This window comes from Scyliorhinus canicula, chromosome 2 (assembly GCF_902713615.1).
Source record: "Scyliorhinus canicula chromosome 2, sScyCan1.1, whole genome shotgun sequence".
NCBI lineage: Eukaryota > Metazoa > Chordata > Chondrichthyes > Carcharhiniformes > Scyliorhinidae > Scyliorhinus > Scyliorhinus canicula.
In genome coordinates, this window is record NC_052147.1 from 263291933 (window position 1) to 263311288 (window position 19356).

General features: G+C 47.4%; 1 protein-coding gene across 6 annotated transcripts in view; it reads right to left on the bottom strand.

Annotated features, from left to right (window-relative positions):
- cacnb4a (calcium channel, voltage-dependent, beta 4a subunit) overlaps positions 1-19356 on the bottom strand; it is a 403331-nt gene that overhangs the window by 118951 nt on the left and 265024 nt on the right. For all 6 annotated transcript variants that reach the window (XM_038790022.1, XM_038790026.1, XM_038790023.1 and 3 more), the window contains one exon: positions 12661-12797. In XM_038790022.1, coding sequence (XP_038645950.1) covers positions 12661-12797 — 137 coding nt within the window. The remainder of the gene's footprint in view (positions 1-12660; positions 12798-19356) is intronic.

Below are 19356 nucleotides of genomic sequence, written 5' to 3' on the forward strand. Positions count from 1 at the left end.
CTAAATCACCTTCAATCCCATACTTCCTTATTTTCTGCAATAGCCTACCGTGTGGAACCTTATCAAACGCCTTACTGAAATCCATATACACCACATCAACCGCTTTACCCTCATCCACCTGTTTGGTCACCTTCTCAAAAAACTCAATAAGGTTTGTGAGGCATGACCTACCCTTCACAAAACCGTGTTGACTATCGCTAATCAACTTGTTCTTTTCAAGATGATTATAAACCCTATCTCTTATAACCTTTTCCAACATTTTACCCACAACCGAAGTAAGGCTCACAGGTCTATAATTACCAGGGTTGTCTCTACTCCCCTTCTTGAAGCCATTTTGCATGCTGTGCAGTTTTGAAAGCTACTGTATAAATGCGAGTCTTTCTTAAATTTTCACAATGGTTACATTTTGTGTATCCCACCACTAACTGACTCTGGGGAGTGAAAATGCCTGGCTGCCATATCCTACAGATGGACAACTTTCTCCGCAAGATATTTTGCCTCCCAGCGCCATGTGCAGACCAATAAAAGGTGCAGATGAGCATCCTCTAAGGATTCCCCTGTCGATCCTCTCCCCCGGCCAGTGAGATGAGAAATAAACTTAAGACTGTGCTCGAGTGCTTTTCTGGAGCAACACCACTGACAACTCCACAGGGTAGGACTGAGCTACTCGGAGCTGCACATTCACTGATAAAATACAGGGAGGGGAAGCATTTATCTTGTGTGGAAAATCTGCAACAAAGCTCTACAGTTGCAAAAATAAATAACATTTAACGCTGTATTTTTAATGAAGGATTTTTTAAAAAATCGGTGCCTAACCCGGTGTTCTGGTTTTCCACCAATTGAGCAAAATTCACCTCCTCAAATATGATCCAAATCCACCTTGACTGCTTTGGACAGATATTCTGAACAGTGCTGAAAAATGAGATATGCTTGCACTGCAAACAAGATTCATGCAAGAATCTGTTTCTCTCACTTTTTTACTCCAGATGACTCAGCTTTGACATATACATTTTTGGAGTCGGCAAACATTAAAATGCGTGATCTCACCTAATTATTGCATGATATGTGTGTTACTCACTTTAACATGCACCAAAGTACGAAAATATTTAAGGTCAATTAGTCATGAAATCTTGTTCAATGCAGCATCGATTAACAGAAACATGCCACAGCATCAATGAATCTTGTAACATAGAAGGATTGAGGCCACTCAGCCTGTCACACCTGTGCTGGCACTCTGAAAGACTTGTCCAATTTAGTCCCATACTACTTGAAACAGAGAAATAGGAGCAGGAGTTAGCCATTTGGACCTTCGCGTTAGCGCCGCCATTCAGAATTGCCGAATCCCTACAGTACAGGAGGCGGCCATTCGGCCCATCGAGTCTGCACTGACCCTTCGATTGAGCACTCCACCATGTCCAATCCAGCATCCAACCCTCCCTCTCCCCGTGACCCCATAACCTAATCTGCACATCCTGGACACTAAAGGGCAATTTAACATGGTCAATCCACCTAAATCACACATCTTTCAACTGTGGGGGGAAACCCACAGACACTGGGAGAACGTACAAACTCCACACAGACAGTCACCCAAGGCCAGAATTGTACCTGGGTCTCTGGCGCTGAGAGGCAATGGAGCTAATCAGTGTGCCACCGGGCCGCCCATTCATTCGAGGGTTAGGGTTAGGGTTAGGGTTAGGGTGATCAATCCACTCAGTAACCTGTTCTTGTCTTCCCCCATATCCTTTGGTCCCTTTTTCCCAAGAGTTATATCTTTTTTTAAATAAATTTAGAGTGCCCAATTCAGTTAAGGGGCAATTTAGCATGGCCAATCTTCCAACCCTGCACATCTTTGGGTTGTGGGGTGAGACCCACGCAGACATGGGGAGAATGTGCAAACTACACACGGACAGTGACCCGGGGCTGGGGTTGAACCACTGCGCACCCGTGTCACCCCTCCAAACTCCTTCTTAAAATATACAATGTTTCGGCTTCAACTGCTTTCTGTGGTAGAGAGTTCCACAGGCTCCCCACTCCCCACTCTCTCGCTAAAGAAATTTCTCCACACCTCTGTCCTAAATGGTTTACCCCCGTGTGACCTCTCGAACTGGGCTCCCCTGCCATTGGAAGCATTCTTCCTGCATCTACCCTGTCTAGTCTTGTTTGAATTTTATAGATTTCTATGAGATCCCTCCACAGTCAGAGAACAGGAGGGAGATAGAGGGAGATAGGTGTAATGATAACAATCTCTCCTTCAACTTCAGCAAAACTAAGTAGCTGGTCATCGACTTCAGGAAGCAAAGTATCGTACACACCCCTGTCTGCATCGATGGTGTCGAGGTGGAGATGGTTGACAGCTTCAAATTCCTAGGTGCACGCATCGCCAACAATCCATCTTGGTCCACCCACGTCGACGCTACCACCAAAAAAGCACAACAGCGCCTATACTTCCTCAGGAAACTCAGGAAATTTAGCATGTTCACATTGGCTTGTACCAATTGTACAGATGCACCATAGAAAGCATCCTATCTGGCTGCATCACAGCCTGGTATGGCAACTGCTCGGCCCAAGACCGTAAGAAACTACAGAGTCATGAACACAGCCCAGTTCATCACCCAAACCCACCTCCCATTCATTAACTCTGTCTATACTCCTGCTGCCTTGGGAAAGGGGGTAGCATAAACAAAGACCCTTCCCACCGAGGTTATTTTCTCTTCCAATCTCTTCCACCGGGCAGGAAGTCTGAGAACATGCACTAACAGGTTCAAAAACAACTTCTTCCCTGCTGTTACCAGGCTCCTGAATGACCCTCCTATGGACTGAACTGATTTCATCACACATCTCCTCTACTGAATAGTACGACACTCCGTATGATTCACCCGATGCCTGTGTCCATGGATTTATATTGTGCATTTATGTATGTCCTATGTTTATTCATGTATGGAACAATCTGTCTGATCTGTACATAGAACAGTACTTTTCATTGTACCTCGGTACATTTGACAACAAGTCAAACATTCTTCTAAACTCCAGTGAACATAATCCTAACCGACTCAATGGGCGGGATTCTCCGACCCCCCGGGGCTGGCATTAATCCCGCCACCGCCGTGTCCCAAATTCTCCGCACCCCCGGTCGGCGGTCCCCCCACAGCGATTCGCCGGCCCACGATGGGCCGAAGTCCCGCCTCTGACAGGCCTCTCCCGCCGGTGTGGATTAAACAACCTACCTGACCGGCGGGATTGGCGGTGCAGGTGGGCTCCCGGGTCCTGGGCGGGGCGATCTGACCCCTGGGTGTGCCCCCACGGTGGCCTGGCTCGCGATCGGGGCCCACCGATCGGCGGGCCGGCCTGTGCCATGGGGGCACTCTTTTTCTTCTGCCTTCGCCATGGTCTTCACCCTGCATACCCTGCGCATGGTATGACGTCAGTAGCCGCTGACGCTCTGGCGCATGCGCGGACTTACGCCGGCCTGCAAAGTCCTTTCGGCCCCGGCTGGAGTGGCACCAAAGGACTTTGACGCCAGCCGGCGGAGTGGGCACCACTCTGGCGCGGGCCTAGCCCCTCAATGTGAGGGCTTGGCCCCTAAAGGCGCGGAGAATTCCGCACCTTTGGGGCGGCCCGACGCCGGAGTGGTTCACGCCACTCCGACACGCCAGGACCCCCCCGCCCCGCCGGGTAGGGGAGAATCCCGGCCAATCTCTCCTCATATGTCAAATCCGCCATCACAGGAATCAATCTGCTAAACCTTCGCTGCACTCCCTCTACAGCAAGAACACTCTTTCTCAGATAGAGTGGCCGAAACTGTACACAGTACTCCAGGTGCGGTCTCACCTACTATTCTCTACCCTACTATACCCTATGGACTGACCCGAATACTACTGTGTGCTTCATTCGATGCCAGTGTCTATGTATTTACATTGTGTATCTTGTGGTGCCCTATTATGTATTTTTTTTTCTTTTCATGGATTAAGTGATCTGTTTGAACAGCAGACAGAAAAATAATTTTCACTGTACTTCGGTACACGTGACAATAAACACATCCAATCCAATCACCAAGGCCCTGTATAATTGGAGCAAGACATCCCGTACCAGCCTCCCCGGACAGGCGCCGGAATGTGGCGACTAGGGACTTTTCACAGTAACTTCATTGAAGCCTACTCGTGACAATAAGCGATTTTCATTTCATTTTTCATTTCATTTTTCCCTGTGCCTGTATCCTCTCGCTATGAAGGCCAACATACTATTTGCCTTCTTTGCCACCTGCTGCACCTGTGTGCTTACTTTCAGCGACTTGTGTGCAAGGACACCCAGGCCTTATTACATATTCCGCTTTCTCAATCTACAGCCATTCAGATAATAATCTGCCTTCCTGTATTTGCTACCAAAGTGGATAACCTCACATTTATCCACATTATACTGCATCTGCCATGCATTTGCCCACTCAACTTCTCCAAATCACACTGAAGCATCTCTGCATCCTCCTCCCAGCATGTATCATCTGCAAATTTGGGGATATTACATTTAGTTCCCTCATCTAAATCATGAATATATATTATAAATAGCTGGAGTCCTAGGATTGATCCCTGTTGGGGATAGTGGGGAGCCCACTATTCACTGCTTTCCATTTGGAAAAAAAAACCTTTATTCCTACTCTTTGTTTCCTGTCTGCCAACCAGTTTTCTATTCATTTTGTTTTTAATTCATCCATGGGATGTGGTTCGGCCAGCATTTATTTCCCATTTAAGAGTCAACCACATTGCAGTCAGTCTGGAGTCACATGTAGGCCAAACCAGGTAAGCTGACAGATTTCCTTCCCTAAGGGACATTAGTGAATCAGATGGCGTTTTTACAACAATCGGCAATGGTTTCATGGTCACCATTTAGATTTTTAATTCCAGATTTTTTTTAAATTCAAATTTCACCATCTGTCATGGTGGGATTTGAACCCGGGTCCCCAGAGCATGACTCTGGGTCTCTGGATTACTAATCCAGTGACAATAGCACTACGCCACTGCCAAGCTTTAATTTTCATACTAATCTCTTATATGGGACATTGTTGAAAGCCTCCTGAAAGTCCAAATAAACCACGTCCACTGGCTCCCCCACGTCAACTCTACTAGTTACATTCTTCATGAATTCCAGTAGATTTCCTCTTTGTAAATCCATGCTGGCTCGGTTTGATCCTGCTGTTCTTTCCCAAGTGTGCTGTTATTAAATCTTTTACAATGGACCACAGCATTTTCCCCAGTGTCCACATCAGGCTAACTGGTCTATAATTTCCTATTTTGTCTCCACCTCCCTTTTTAAATAGTTGAGTTACACTAGCTACCCTCCAATCTGTAGGCACTGTTCCAGAATCTATAGAATATTGGATTTCTATTGATATTTCTATGGTCACTTCCTTAAGTACTCTGGGATGTAGATTATCAGGCCATGGGGATTTATCAGCCTTCAATCCCATCAATTTCCCCACCACCACTTCCCTACTCATACGGATTTCCTTCAGTTCCTTCCTCTCACTAAACCCTGTGTTCCCCAACATTTCGGGTATGTTGTTTACGCCTTCCTTTGTGAGGACAGAACCAAAGTATGCACTTAGTTGGTCAGCTCTTTCTTTATTCAACATTATAAATTCTTCTGTTTCTGAATGTAAGGCACCTGCTTTTGTCTTCACTAATCTTTTTCTCTTTGCGTACCTAGAGAAGCTTTACCAGTGTCATGTGAGAGTACCTTTAAGAAATTGGTGTTTATAAATGGGTGTGTATATAAATATCTGTAGTGAGAGTACCTTTAAGAAATGGGTGTTTACTACTGCAGTGATGTCAGAGAGTGGGTGGAGCTGGGCTGTCAGCTTTTTACTTTCATTTTAGGCTGTTTACTGCAGGGTGTGTTTGCGTTTCATTTTCAGTGTGAGAGCTGAAGCCAGACAGAGCAGCTGTACTGTTGATCTCGGTGCCATGAAAATACTATCTCTTGATCATTTGGTGAATTCAGAATTATAAATGTTTTCAGTAGTGACTTTAACCTGATGTGCTTCTGTTAAAAGGTGTTTCTTTTGTAAGTTATCTGGATGTTAAAAGGACAGCGTAAGCATTACTTAGTGTTGCATTCTTTGGTGGTTGTATTTGAATTGATGGTTGCTAAGATGTTCACTGTATGTTTTAAAAAGGTTAACTTGAGTTCATTGAATAAACATTGTTTTGCTTTAAAAAATACATTTCCATTTCTGCTATATCACTCCTGTAGAGTGGGCCATGTGCTCCCCATACCACAATCTATTAAAAGTTGTGGGTCAGGTGAAAGGGCAGCACGGTAGCATGGTGGTTAGCATAAATGCTTCACAGCTCCAGGGTCCCAGGTTCGATTCCTGGCTGGGTCACTGTCTGTGTGGTGTCTGCACGTCCTCCCCGTGTGTGCGTGGGTTTCCTCCGGGTGCTCCGGTTTCCTCCCACAGTCCAAAGATGTGCGGGTTAGGTGGATTGGCCATGCTAAATTGCCCTTAGTGTCCTAAAAAAATAAGGTTAATGGGGGTGGGGGTTGTTGGGTTACTGGTATAGGGTGGATGCGTTGGCATGAGTAGGGTGATCATTGCTCGGCACAACATCGAGGGCCGAAGGGCCTGTTCTGTGCTGTACTGTTCTATGTTCTATGAACTCCATGGTACACTTTGGGGTTCTCTAAACCCTAGCCCATAACAAATGTCAGCTTTTTATGTTCCCCACCAGCTTACTCTCATACTCTATCTTCCCCTTCTTAATCAATCCCTGAATTTGCTGAATTTTAAACTGCTCCCAATCCTCAGGTCTGCTGGTTTTTCTGACCAATTTGTCTGCCTCTTCCATGGATCGAATACTGGCCTGGATTCTCTGTTTGGTAACCTGGTACTTGGAACATTTTTATTTCCAAATCAGATTTTCCTTGCCATTCCATGGCACGCTGGGATCGGCGCTGCGAGTGTGAGGGGCGGGCCCGAATCTCTTGGGCAGGTCCCGCACCTCTCAGATCGGGGCGTCATTTTTAACTCCACAAGAACATTTGAAGACCAATCATGCAATGTTGTATGGAATGGCTGTTTTGTGATTGATTTTGTTTCGGGATTTTGGTCAAGGTGGTGCTGTGATGGTCCATAGTACAGGGATGGAAAGGCGGGGAATTGTGGAGCAGTGGCGATGTGGGAATATTTTCAGCGGAACCAGGTCCTGATGAACTGCTCGCAGACAGCTCATCCAAAGCCATGATCCCAGACTCCCAGGCAATCCTGCCTGAAGAAAAGTAAAGTTTCTAATGACTTTGTGGCTGAACTTGGTGCCATATCGGCTGAGCGAGCTGCCCGATAAAGCTGTGAGATCTAATATTGTAGTATCCGCTATTTAAAAAATAAAAATCATTCGTTACTTGGATGTGGCTGCCACTGGATGGGCCAGCATTTGTTGCCCATCCCTAATTGCCTTTGAACTGAGTGGCTTGCTAAGCCATTTCAGTGGGAAACAGTCAAGAGTGCATGGATCTGGAGTCACATGTAGGCCCCACCAGGTTAGGGAGGCAGATTCCCTTCTCTGAAGGACATTAGTGAACCCGATGGGTTTTTATGACAATCGCAATGGTTTCATGGTCATCATTCGACTTTTAATTCCTGATTTTTATTGAATTCAAATTTCACCACCTACTATGGTGCGGTCTCGAACCCAGGACCCCAGGGCCCTACCCTGGTCTCTAGATTGCTAATCCAGTGACAATATCACTAAACCACCGCCTCCTATATAATGTGTGAAATACAATTTCTAATGACCACAATGTTCCTCTTCATTCATATTTAATTCATGTCAATTTTGGTTTGATTGTTTAAGTAAAAGTTGTAAAAAGATTAAATCTTGTCCATTGGGTTTTCATTGGGGTTGCTTAGTAAATTTGGTTATTTTGTTTTGTTGATCTTGGTCGGGATCTTAACAAGTAAGGCAGCCTCTGGCAAGCTCCTTGTCGTCTAAGTGTCTCTGGATGTAATTAATTTGGGAGAAATGGGGAAAGTGTAACCTGACCCCTGTTGCAAATTGGTAGGAGCAGCTGCCACCAAAAGCAGGCAACTTTCCATCAGTGGGGAGGGAGGTGATACACATCAAAAGAAATGTGTAAACTCCCAATCATTCACATCCTGTGTTTGAAATGGTGTGAATGAATTGTTGCGCACTATGTATGATTTGACACAGTGTAATATAAATAGCAGATTTTGATGTGGATTCAGAAGTGGTTCCTCTGACTCATGCAAATAAATCATCGACATCTGAGCACCTTCATTTATAGATAATGTGGAGATGCCGGCGTTGGACTGGGGTGGGCACAGTAAGAAGTCTTACACCACCAGGTTAAAGTCCAACAGGTTTGTTTGGAGTCACCAGCTTTCAGAGCGCAGCTCCTTCGGCAGGTGATTCACCTGAGAAAGGAGCAGTGCTTCGAAAGCTAGTGACTCCAAACAAACCTGTTGGACTTTAACCTGGTGCTGTAAGACCTTTTCATGTTCATTTATAGAGTCATAGAGGTTACAGCATGAAAACAGGCCCTTCGGCCCAACTTGTCCTTGCTGCCCAGATTTTACCTCTAAGCTAGTCCCAATTGCCCACATTTGGCCCATAATCCTCTGTACCCAGCATTCCCCTATAACTGTCTAAATGCTTTTTAAAATTGTACCAGCCTCTACTACTGCCTCTGGAAGCTCGTTCCAGACACTCACCGCCATCTGTGTGAATAAATTGCCCCTCTGGACCCTTTTGCATCTCTCCCTCTTACCTTATACTTCTGCCCTCTAGTTTTAGACTCCCATACCTTTGGGAAAAGATGTTACATGCCCCTCATTATTTTATAGACCTCTATAAGATCACCCCTCAGCCTCATAATCTGCAGGTCAAAAATTCCCAGCCTATCCAGCCTCTCCTTATAACTCAGACCATCAAGTCCTGGCAGCATCCTAGTAAATCTTTTCTGCACTCTTTCTATAACAGGGTGACCAGAACTGTGCACAGTATCCCAAGCCTTACTAATGTCTTGTACGGGATGGCATGTGGCGCAATGGTTAGCACTGGGACTGCGGCGCTGAGGACCCGGGTTCAAATTCAGCCCTGGGTCACTGTCCGTGTGGAGTTTGCACATTCTCCCCATATATGTGTAGGTTTCACCCCTACAAACTAACGATGTACAGGTTAGGTGGATTGGTCACGCTAAATTGCCCCTTAGTTGGAAAAAAAAAAATTGGGTACTCTAAATTTATAGAAAAGAAAAAAAACCTATTGTCTTGTACAACTTCAACAAGATGTTCCAACTCCCGTATTCAATGTTCTGACCAATGAAACCAAGCATGGTGAATGCCTTCTTCACCACCCTGTCCACCTGTGACTCCATTTGCAAGGAGCTATGAACCTGTACTCCTGGATCTCTTTGTTCTATTTGTCGAGCTTTGACAAAGAGTCATCGGACTTGAAACATTAGCTCTTTTCTCTCCCTACAGATGTTGCCAGACTTGCTGAGATTTTCCAGCATTTTCCCTTTCGTTTCAGATTCCAGCATCCGCATTAATTTGCTTTTATCTCTTTGTTCTCTAGCTCTCCGCAACACCCGACCATTAACTGAGTATGTCCTGTCCGGATTCGATCTGCCATTTCTCACTACCATTTATTGAAAGTGAATATTTGCTAGCCTGGGCCGAGGAACTATGAGCTGACAAAACTGACATGCATAAAAAGTCCCACGTAATGATGATTGGTACATATACAGTCCACATGTTTCCCATAACCACCGCACCCCCTCGATACACCATTGCAGCACACACTCTCCCCACCCCCCAACAAGTAGCCAGAAATTCTCCTGAAAGAACAGAAATAGAGAAAAAACTCATGACCAAAAAGGGACAGAAGATTCTGAAAAATTCCTCTCAGGCATTCAGAAGTGATTCAGAACATGACATTAACCAAGTGTGTATTGTGTTATTATAGTGATTTGATGCTGTGTCATATGCCAAGGGCAGAGATGTGCTGTGATCCATTTAGGGGATATGCTGCCATATTGGTAATGTCAATGGACTATTAAACTAGAGGCCAAGGCCTGGGCCATGGGTTCAGATCCCGTCGTGGCAGCTGATGGAATTTGAATACAATTAATTGGAAAATAAAATAAGGTGTCATGGCATTACCATCAAATTATTATTATACCACCCATTATTCTCCTTTAGGGAAGGGAATCTGCCGTCCTTACCTGGTCTGGCCTACATTTGACTCCAGACCCACAGCGATGTGGTTGACTCTTAACTGCCCTCTGAAATACCTGGCAAGCCACTTAGTTACACCATAAGACCAGAAGACATGGAAGCAGAATTAGGCCACTCAGCCCATCGAATCTGCTCCGCCATTCAATCATGGCTGATATTTTTCTCATCCCCATTCTCCTGCCTTCTCCCCAAAACCCCTGATCCCCTTATTAATCAACAACCTATCTATCTCTGTCTTAAAGACACTCAGTGATTTGGCCTCCACAGCCTTCTGTGGTAAAGAGATCAACAGATTCACCACCCTCTGGCTGAAGAAATTCCTCCTCATCTCTGTTTTAAAGGATGATCCCTTTAGTTGAAGGACAATTAGGCATGGGCATTGTCCTTGTTGGTCTTGATTTTTTTCACATGATTTTTTTTTATTTCAGTAAAGTCTTGGATCTCTTACATCCACCCAAGAGGGCAGACAGGGCACTGGTTTAATGCCCCATCCAATAGATGGCATGTCCGACAGTGCAGCACTCAGTCAGTACAACACTGGAGTGTCTGCCTGGATTTTGCACTCACCTTTCCAGGGTGAAATTTGAATCCACAGTCTTCTGATTCAGGACACCCGACACAGCCACTGAGGCAACAACCACTTAGAAGAAAGACAATGTTACATAGATACATGGAACATACAGTGCAGAAGGAGGCCATTCGGCCTATCGAGTCTGCACCGACCCACTTAAGCCCTCACTTCCACCCTATCCCCATAACCCAATAACCCCTCCTAACCTTTTTGGACACTAAGGGCAATTTAGCATGGCCAATCCACCTAACCTGCACGTCTTTCGACTGTAGAAGGAAACCGGAACGCCCGGAGGAAACCCACAAAGGCACAGGGAGAACGTGCAGACTCTGCACAGACAGTGACCCAACGGGGAATCGGACCCTGGCATTGTGAAGCCACAGTGCTAGCCAGTGTGCTACCGTGCTGCCCAATGCACAGGATTTTTAACTCAGTCATAGGATGGAGTCACGGCACACGGCTGGGACAGAATAGAGAGAAACATCCTCAACAACTGGCACATGCTGTACTTGATCTGGAAACACAAACAACAGGTACCAAAATTGGACAAATGCTCAATTTTGCAGCATTAATATCCTTGACTTCGACAATCACAAAGGCAAAACGAAAATCAGAATCTCATTCAGTGCAATGTCAGGATGCCACAGTTGTGTGGAACACCCTCATCGGCCTGTAAGTAACACCACAAAAGAGCCAAGGCTATCCATCTAAATGAAATGAGAGAAAAAAAAATCTGGATACATTAAAGTGCTCATCTGACAGTCGCCTCAATCCAATGGTCATGTAACTTTTAGAAAAATGCTTAAACTTTTACCTGCTAAATTTCCAATACCGTCTGAACTTCTGGTGGGGTTGTTATTCCCTTTGTTAGTACACATGATCATACGGATATACGAAATGGGAGTGGAAGTAGGTCATTCAGCCTCTCGAGCATGCTCCGCTATCCAATAAGACCATGATTGATCTGTTTGATCAGTCTGTCTGTAAACAATGGGCTGAATTCTCCGCGTTCGGGATTCTCCGTTTTTCCGGCAGCCCGGGGGTTTCCCGATGAAGTGCGGCTGCCCCACAATGGGAAACCCCATTGACCAGCCAGCGAAACGGAGAATCCCAACGGCGTGCCGCACCAGATTTCATCCTTGGGTCATACCCTATCTGTTGCCAGGATTTGTTGAAATTCTTCCATTAGCTTTTGAGATATATTGGCCGGTTTTCTCCGTTCCACCGCACCAGATAGGGAATGATCCAAGGAAGAACAGATTAGCTTTTGTCAAAGATGCCATGGGGGTTGTTTGGAGGGACATAACCTGACATGAAGGGTATGAGGGGGAGGATGGTCATGAAGTGGCACGTGTTGACATGGATGGGGCATTGGGTGTGTGGGGGTTGAGGAGGTGAGAGTGGAGGGCTGGTCTTTGTTTTGCTATCATTATTACAAGGGTCCCACAACACCAAGGTGAGCTTTATAAACAGCCCGTCTCGGCATGCAGCAACTCCTTTGACTGCCTCTGAACTCTTTCGGGGAGTAGCAGCCCCAACTCCAGATGACACCCGCACCACCCTGTAATTCTGTAATGCTCCTTTGCGATCATCATTCGATCAGAATTGTCTCCAGGAGAAGACAGCAGTTTCAGTATGCCCCCTCCACAGGTACCCAACATAATAGTGCAAGTTAGATCCTTCACAGCAAAGCTATGTACTCTTTGTAGCATGATGTTTTTATGACTTCATGACAAATAGAACACAGTAGAAACTGCCCCCCTTTCCCCACTCCTTCCCCCAATTTGTTTCTAAATCAGCCCTCTGCCTGCTAATCTTGACCCAACGTTTAGATCCTTACCCACTGTAAAATCGTCCCTGTCGAGATTTCTGCTCTCGTTGTATTCGGATGTTCTCGAGTTTGAGGGGGCTCGGGATGAATCCAATTTCACAGCCCTCCTTCACCAGTCGCCCTATCCACCAGTCATTGTTGTACTTCTGTCAAAACAGATGGAAATGACAACATCAAAATGTGACACAACATTAAAGGTGTTGAAGTTAAATTGAATTGTTATTATCGTTTCAATTGCATTAATTCTCCTGCGATCTACTGTTCACGGTTACCAAATATGTTCCAAAACACAACGCAAGAGCAAAAAAGAAGCAATACGCACACGGGGCGATTTATTGGAAACGTTTCTAAGTGTGATAGTGAGCAGGATTGCCACGAGCTTCGGAACACTTGACCCAACAAGGCCATCAACGTTGTCAAACGGTAACTGGTCGACTTAAAGAGGCCCCACGGGCTTCACGCACCCAGCAGCTTCCTGGGAGTAGCACTCAAACCTATCCTGTAGAGCAAACCCCACACAGCTCGCTGCCATGCAAGGAGACCAGCCCCACGAGTCGGGGATGCCAGCCTGGCCAAATTGCTGAATGCATCAAGACCAGGCAGGATGCCCTGTTCCCCCGAGGGTCAGTCACAAGGGCAGCCAGTGCCACCAGGAAGTCGCAGCATCTGTCAGCTCGGGGAGCAGCACCAAGGACGACCGGCACACAGTGCCACAAGAAGATTAACAACCTCCACCGTGCCGGACAGAAGGGCTGGCGGCGGCCCCTGGCACTGCCTCCGCCCAAAAGCTAACTCCACCTCTGATGTGCATCCTGGGGACACACCTTGATGCAGTGGCAGAGCACGGAAGGCTAAGCAGGTCGAGGATCAGTGAGAGGGCACTGAGGGGAAAGGAGAGTAAGGGGGCGGAGAATCGGGCAACGCCATCAAGGGCTGGGGCAGTTGTGGGACATAGATGAACGCATTAAATGACGTTGCACCCATGAAATATTATGCCTCTGGCACTTTCTTCCGCAATGCGGGCTGACCTACCAATTTTCCGCCCCACTTCACCGGGCATGCACCCCCGCCCCCATACTACCCCAGGAACACGACGTAGATGATGGGTGTGAGCAAGCACTCAGGCAGGAGTCAGACTATGGCATAGATTGAGGAGCACCAGCGCTCAGCAGATTATGATCACCCCCTGCCTTCGACAGAGGCCTGCTGATAGTGCTGACACAGTCCCATCATCTTGGAGAGATGTCATACAGACCCTGGGAGGGTGGGACAAGGTGGGGGGGTGGGGGGCGGGGGGCGGAGGGGGCAGGGGAAGCGATGGTGGAAGATGCCACATCCTGTGTGAAGAGAGCGAAGATGAGGGCCTCCCTGGCCCTCCGGGCTTGCCAGACCCTCACCGCTGTCACCTGCCCACCATTCTCCAGCTGCTCCTGCCGTTCCTCCTCGGGGTTGTCTCCATCGCCACCAAAGCGGTCCAGGCATTGGAATCACATTTTGAGGAGTCGGCTGCACTGTTCAATGACAGTCCGGGTGGCTGCATGGGCCTTATTGTATCGTTCTCCGCATCAGTCCCGGGGCTCCATAATGGGGTCATTATCCAGGTCCTCAGCGGGTACCCCTTATCACCCAGGAGCCAACCGGCCATCCTGGGGTGGTCGTTGAAGAGGTTGGGAATGTCTCACTGCCCCAGGACGTAGCTGTCATGTACATTCCCTGGGAAGCGTACACACATGTGATCATGATCTTAGGATGGTGGTCACACACAAGCTGGATGTTCAGCGAATGGAACCCCTTCCTGTTGATGTAGGGCACTCCCAGATGACCCAGTGCACGCAAGGCAACATCTGTGCCATCTGGACCTGTGACACCAGGTCAAAGTTTATATAGTTAGTGTGCGTGCAAACAGGGCATCCGTGAACGTACAGATGCATTGTGGGTCGTAGCTTGTGAGATGCCACACAAGTCTCCGCTCGAGCCCTGGAATGACCCTGAGACCTAAATGTTCGGGGCTGCAGTGACCTTGAAGGTCACCGGGAACGGATAGCCTCTCCTCCACATGGTGCCAAGTCCAAGATATCATCCATCTGCACGGAATTGGAGAGGGTGTGAGACTGGGATCAGTGGTGTCTTCCACCCTGGGACCCCCCCATTCCCTACATCATCTGCCATCCAACAAGCCCTGCCCACACACCCCTGGCTGCAGTGGGGGCCCCTGGTCACCGGACCCCAGACTCCCACACATAAATGTTACCTAGACCGGGCACTGGTCCTCTCGCCAGTGCACACACCCACCCTCTAGGCACGGAGATATCCCCAGTGCTGGGGCCCAGTCCCTGGGTGTCCGAATGTTGGCTGGTGTTGCTTCCTGCAGTGCTCAGGCACAGTGACCAGGTATCACCGTCCGATTAGGATGCTGGGTAATAAACTCCACACGCTACATGGCCCGCCTATCCACGGGAGTCTACTTGGGTATGAAGTGCTCACTTAACACTGATTGCTAGGTCCCTATTAGTAATAGCCTTCAGCCGCATGGCCAGGGCCACCACAGTCTGTGGGAAGTATGGGTGGCAGTGGGAAAGACAGGCAGGAGCTGGGGACGCCCCGTAATGGCTACACAAGTCCCAGGGGGTAGCATGGTGGACCCGCGGGCTCTGAGATACCCAGCCCCCAGCCTAGAGGCGATGGCCCCCCTCTCCCCCAACCGATGGCATCCCACCCCGACCGAGGCTGCCCTCCACAGGACTCCAAGCACCCGGGCAGCAACCGCAGTGCCCCTGGGCCCATTGTCTGGGAGTGAAAATGGCTTCTCACTTCCTCGCATCCCTGCAGCAGCTATTCCACCAGTTTCACGTTTTTAAAAAGGTGTACTAATCGGCACCCACGTGACCTCTTGCTGGGGTGGTGGTGCATGGTAGCACAGTGGTTAGCACTGTTGCTTCACAGCACCAGGGTCCCAGGTTCGATTCTCGAGGTCACTGTCTGTGGGGAGAATACACGTTCTCCCCGTGTCTGCGTGGGTTTCCTCCGGGTGCTCCGGTTTCCTCCCACAAGTCCCGAACACCCAGTGCACGCAATCTGGGAGTGCCCTACATCAACAGGAAGGGGCTTCACTCCCTGAACATCCAGCTTGTGTGTGACCACCATCCGAAGATCATGATCATGTGTGTACGCTTCCCAGGGAATGTACATGACAGCTACGTCCTGGGGCAGTGAGACATTCCCAACCTCTTCAACGACCACCCCAGGATGGCCGGTTGGCTCCTGGGTGATAAGGGGTACCCGCTGAGGACCTGGATAATGACCCCATTATGGAGCCCAGGGACTGATGCGGAGAACAATACAATAAGGCCCATGCCGTGCTTGTTAGGTGAATTGGACATTCTGAATTCTCCCTCTGTGTACCCGAACAGGCGCCAGAATGGGGCGACTAGGGGATTTTCACAGTAACTTCATTGCAGTGTCAATGTAAGCCTACTTGTGACAATAAAGATTATTTGTAATATTATTATTATTAGTTCACTGGAGGCTGTTAGAAGGTGGGGGCAGGGGGTCACTCCCATTAATTATATGGAGATTGGCCTTAAGTGGTGATTATTGGTTTCTTGCCATGCCACAGATGGATCCTAATGTCACCGAGGGATACGGCCTGTTAGATTGCAAACCGATTGGCACCGGGCGCGGTTCCCAATTTTAGCCTCTAAAGGTCTCGTCACGCCCTCGCTCAAGCACAATGCAGCCATTACATCGCACCCACAATATTATTTCACAGTTAAAGCATGTCATAGGTTTGTGACGTGGGCTCCTGATACTAAACTGGAATGCGTCAGCCTGCTCTTCCATTACTTTGCACTGATTAGTGGCAAATTAAAATGCAACTCTGACAAGATGAAATATAAGCCATTTTCGCATCTTAAAAGGAACACACTTATGCAATTATCATGGGTCACCTTGCTTTAATCTATTTTCCCATGAAATAAATATTACTAAATATATTTGAATACATTTCTCCAATTATGCTTTTCATAGCAACACATCCCAATTACGTAGAGATGCCAGGGAGGAAATGAGCTGATGTAACACAATAGGAATAAAAAGGTTATTCCCACTCCAGCTTTACAGAACAGGAGCTTGCTTCCCAGCCCCTCCCTGAATAAAATAAACACAACTCTTGTTCAGAACATCTGATTATTCTTGAAACACCCTCACCTTGTGCATATCCATAAATGTTTTATTTGGGGAGCAGCAATAAAACCTGTCTTTTTGTAAGTTGTATACATCTCTTAACTGATAAAATAGAGAGTGCAAAGACTGAGACAGTGCCGCTCTTCAAGTCGCACAATACAACTCTCACTTTCTGCCACAAATATGAGGGCTCGGGAAGAGATTATTGTGGTGTTGGGGGTTTAGTGCTCCTCCAGAGGGGAGTTGAGAGGTGGTTGGGGAGCGGCTGCATTTGATCAAGTGGGAGAGTGCGTTGCGACTTGGCTGCCTTCCCATCTCCATTCGAATAAACCAGGGCGGGAACACTGGTAAACATCATTCCTGCCAAGAAGCGAGTTGCGGCCCGTAAGTGGGATATTAATGCCGAATTAAGCCCACCGCCTATCCATTGACTCTATCTGAAATGAAAATGAAATGAAAATCACTCATTGTCACGAGTAGGCTTCAATGAAGTTACTGTGAAAAGCCCCTAGTCGCCACCTTCCGGCACCTGTCCGGGGAGGCTGGTACGGGAATTGAACCATGCTGCTGGCCTGCTTGGTCTGCTTTAAAAGCCAGCGATTTAGCCGAGTGAGCTAAACCACCCCCTGAATTAAATGGTGCTTTCCCGAGGTCTCTACACCTATCTACACCTCCTGCTGCCTTGGGAAAGCGGGCAGCGTAATTAAAGACCCCTCCCACCCGGCTTATTCTCTCTTCCAACCCCGTCCATCGGGCAGGAGATACAAAACTTTGAGAACATGCATCAATAGATTCAAAAGCAGCTTCTTCCCCGCTGTTACCAGACGCCTGAATGGCCGTCTTAAGCACTGAACTGATCGCATCACACATCTTCCCCACAGTTGTAGAACTATATTCCGTATGCTGCACCCGATGTCTTATGTTTATGTATTTACATTGTGAATTCTAATATGTTCTATGTGTTTACGTATGCAGCAATCTGCCTGGACTATGCGCAGAACAATGCTTTTCACTGCACCTCGGTACATGTGACAATAAATAAATCAGATCAAATCAAATTGAGAGCCTCATCCTGTGGCCACGGCTGAATACACGTAGTGAGTGGGGGGCTCATCATGTAAACCGTACAACATCAAAGGGGCGCTTGCTCAAAGGCACTCAATGCCTGATCAAGGTACCAGTGATGGGAAGACGGCTGGGGCTGTCCTGAAGCTAACCACCCCATTATCTTTGTTCTGAGCTCACTCATGCTCCAGCCGGAGACCCCATCCCTGAGCCACCACATCCTGCCCTTACTCACCTGTAAGGTCCCTTGGTAATCCTAGGCTTCTCCACGTGTCCTTTAACAGTGGCAGCCAGCAGGAAGATAGTGCTGTGGGCAGCAGAGAGCTGCTGGCAACTGATTGGCCAGCAGATGAGGGGGTGGACGTGACCTCCCCCCGCCCCCTCCCCTCAAATTCCACCACCCCCCCCAATGGGTTGGTGAATACCATAAAAGGACCAACGCTGGCCACTTAAGTGCTCACCAATTCCATCAGGTTTTCCCCGACAGAGGTAACGAGGGACTTGTCGAGCGAGAATACTGTCGCCATGATTATTCCACCCTCGGTCACATAATTTAAATTGGAAGTTGATTTAAACTCACTGGATGGCATTTAACTTAGGAAGCATTGAAACTATAGAAATACTGATAATAAAGAAAAATGTTCAAACTCCATGCAGTAAATTTGCACTCAAGGTGTCACTGAACCTGATTATGTTATTTATTCGCAAGGCTTAAAATGTTCAATCTCTTCACTCCCACAAAGTTTTGGTCCATTATTTCTTCACCTATCTGGTACAACAAGGTGGAAAAAGGGTGTCACTGTTTCCCTTCCTCCTCAGCATCATGATGTTGTGCTTTTCTGTTTCGGACTGAGAACGTTGGCTTCACGTCACTCTAAAGGAAATTCATCCAGATAGCGTTTCAGCGCTAACAGCGGTACAAGCCCATCGATTTTAATGGTTCAGTTACTGATCCTAACCTTCAACTAGCATAATAATGACTGGCATTTTCTCAAATCAATGATAATTGAAGCAGCTTCTGCTGGCAATAATGCTGTTTAGATACGTAGTGATGACAGAATCTACGTCAGGCTGAATTTTAACCAACAAGGCAGGGGCAGGTACTGGTGCGTTTGTGAGGGTAAAAAACTGAAAACATGCAGGCAAGTCGGAAACTCGAAATGTCCTCGATCACTTCCACATTTAACCGGTCGGTGCATTTCGAAGGTTTGTAGGAAACCCTGATGGGGATGGCAAGGCAGGTTTATGAATTAAATATGTAAAAAAATAAATTGAAAACTGATTTAACTCTGCATTCTGGCTTCAAAGGCCAGCGAAAAGGTTTCCTGACTTGTCTGAAACTCGCCTGGTCAATAAGGTGAGAATACAGTGGGGACTGACAGGATTGTGAAACTGGCAGGCTGGGAAGTATTTAGAACATAGAACATTACAGCGCAGTACGGGCCCTTCGGCCCTCGA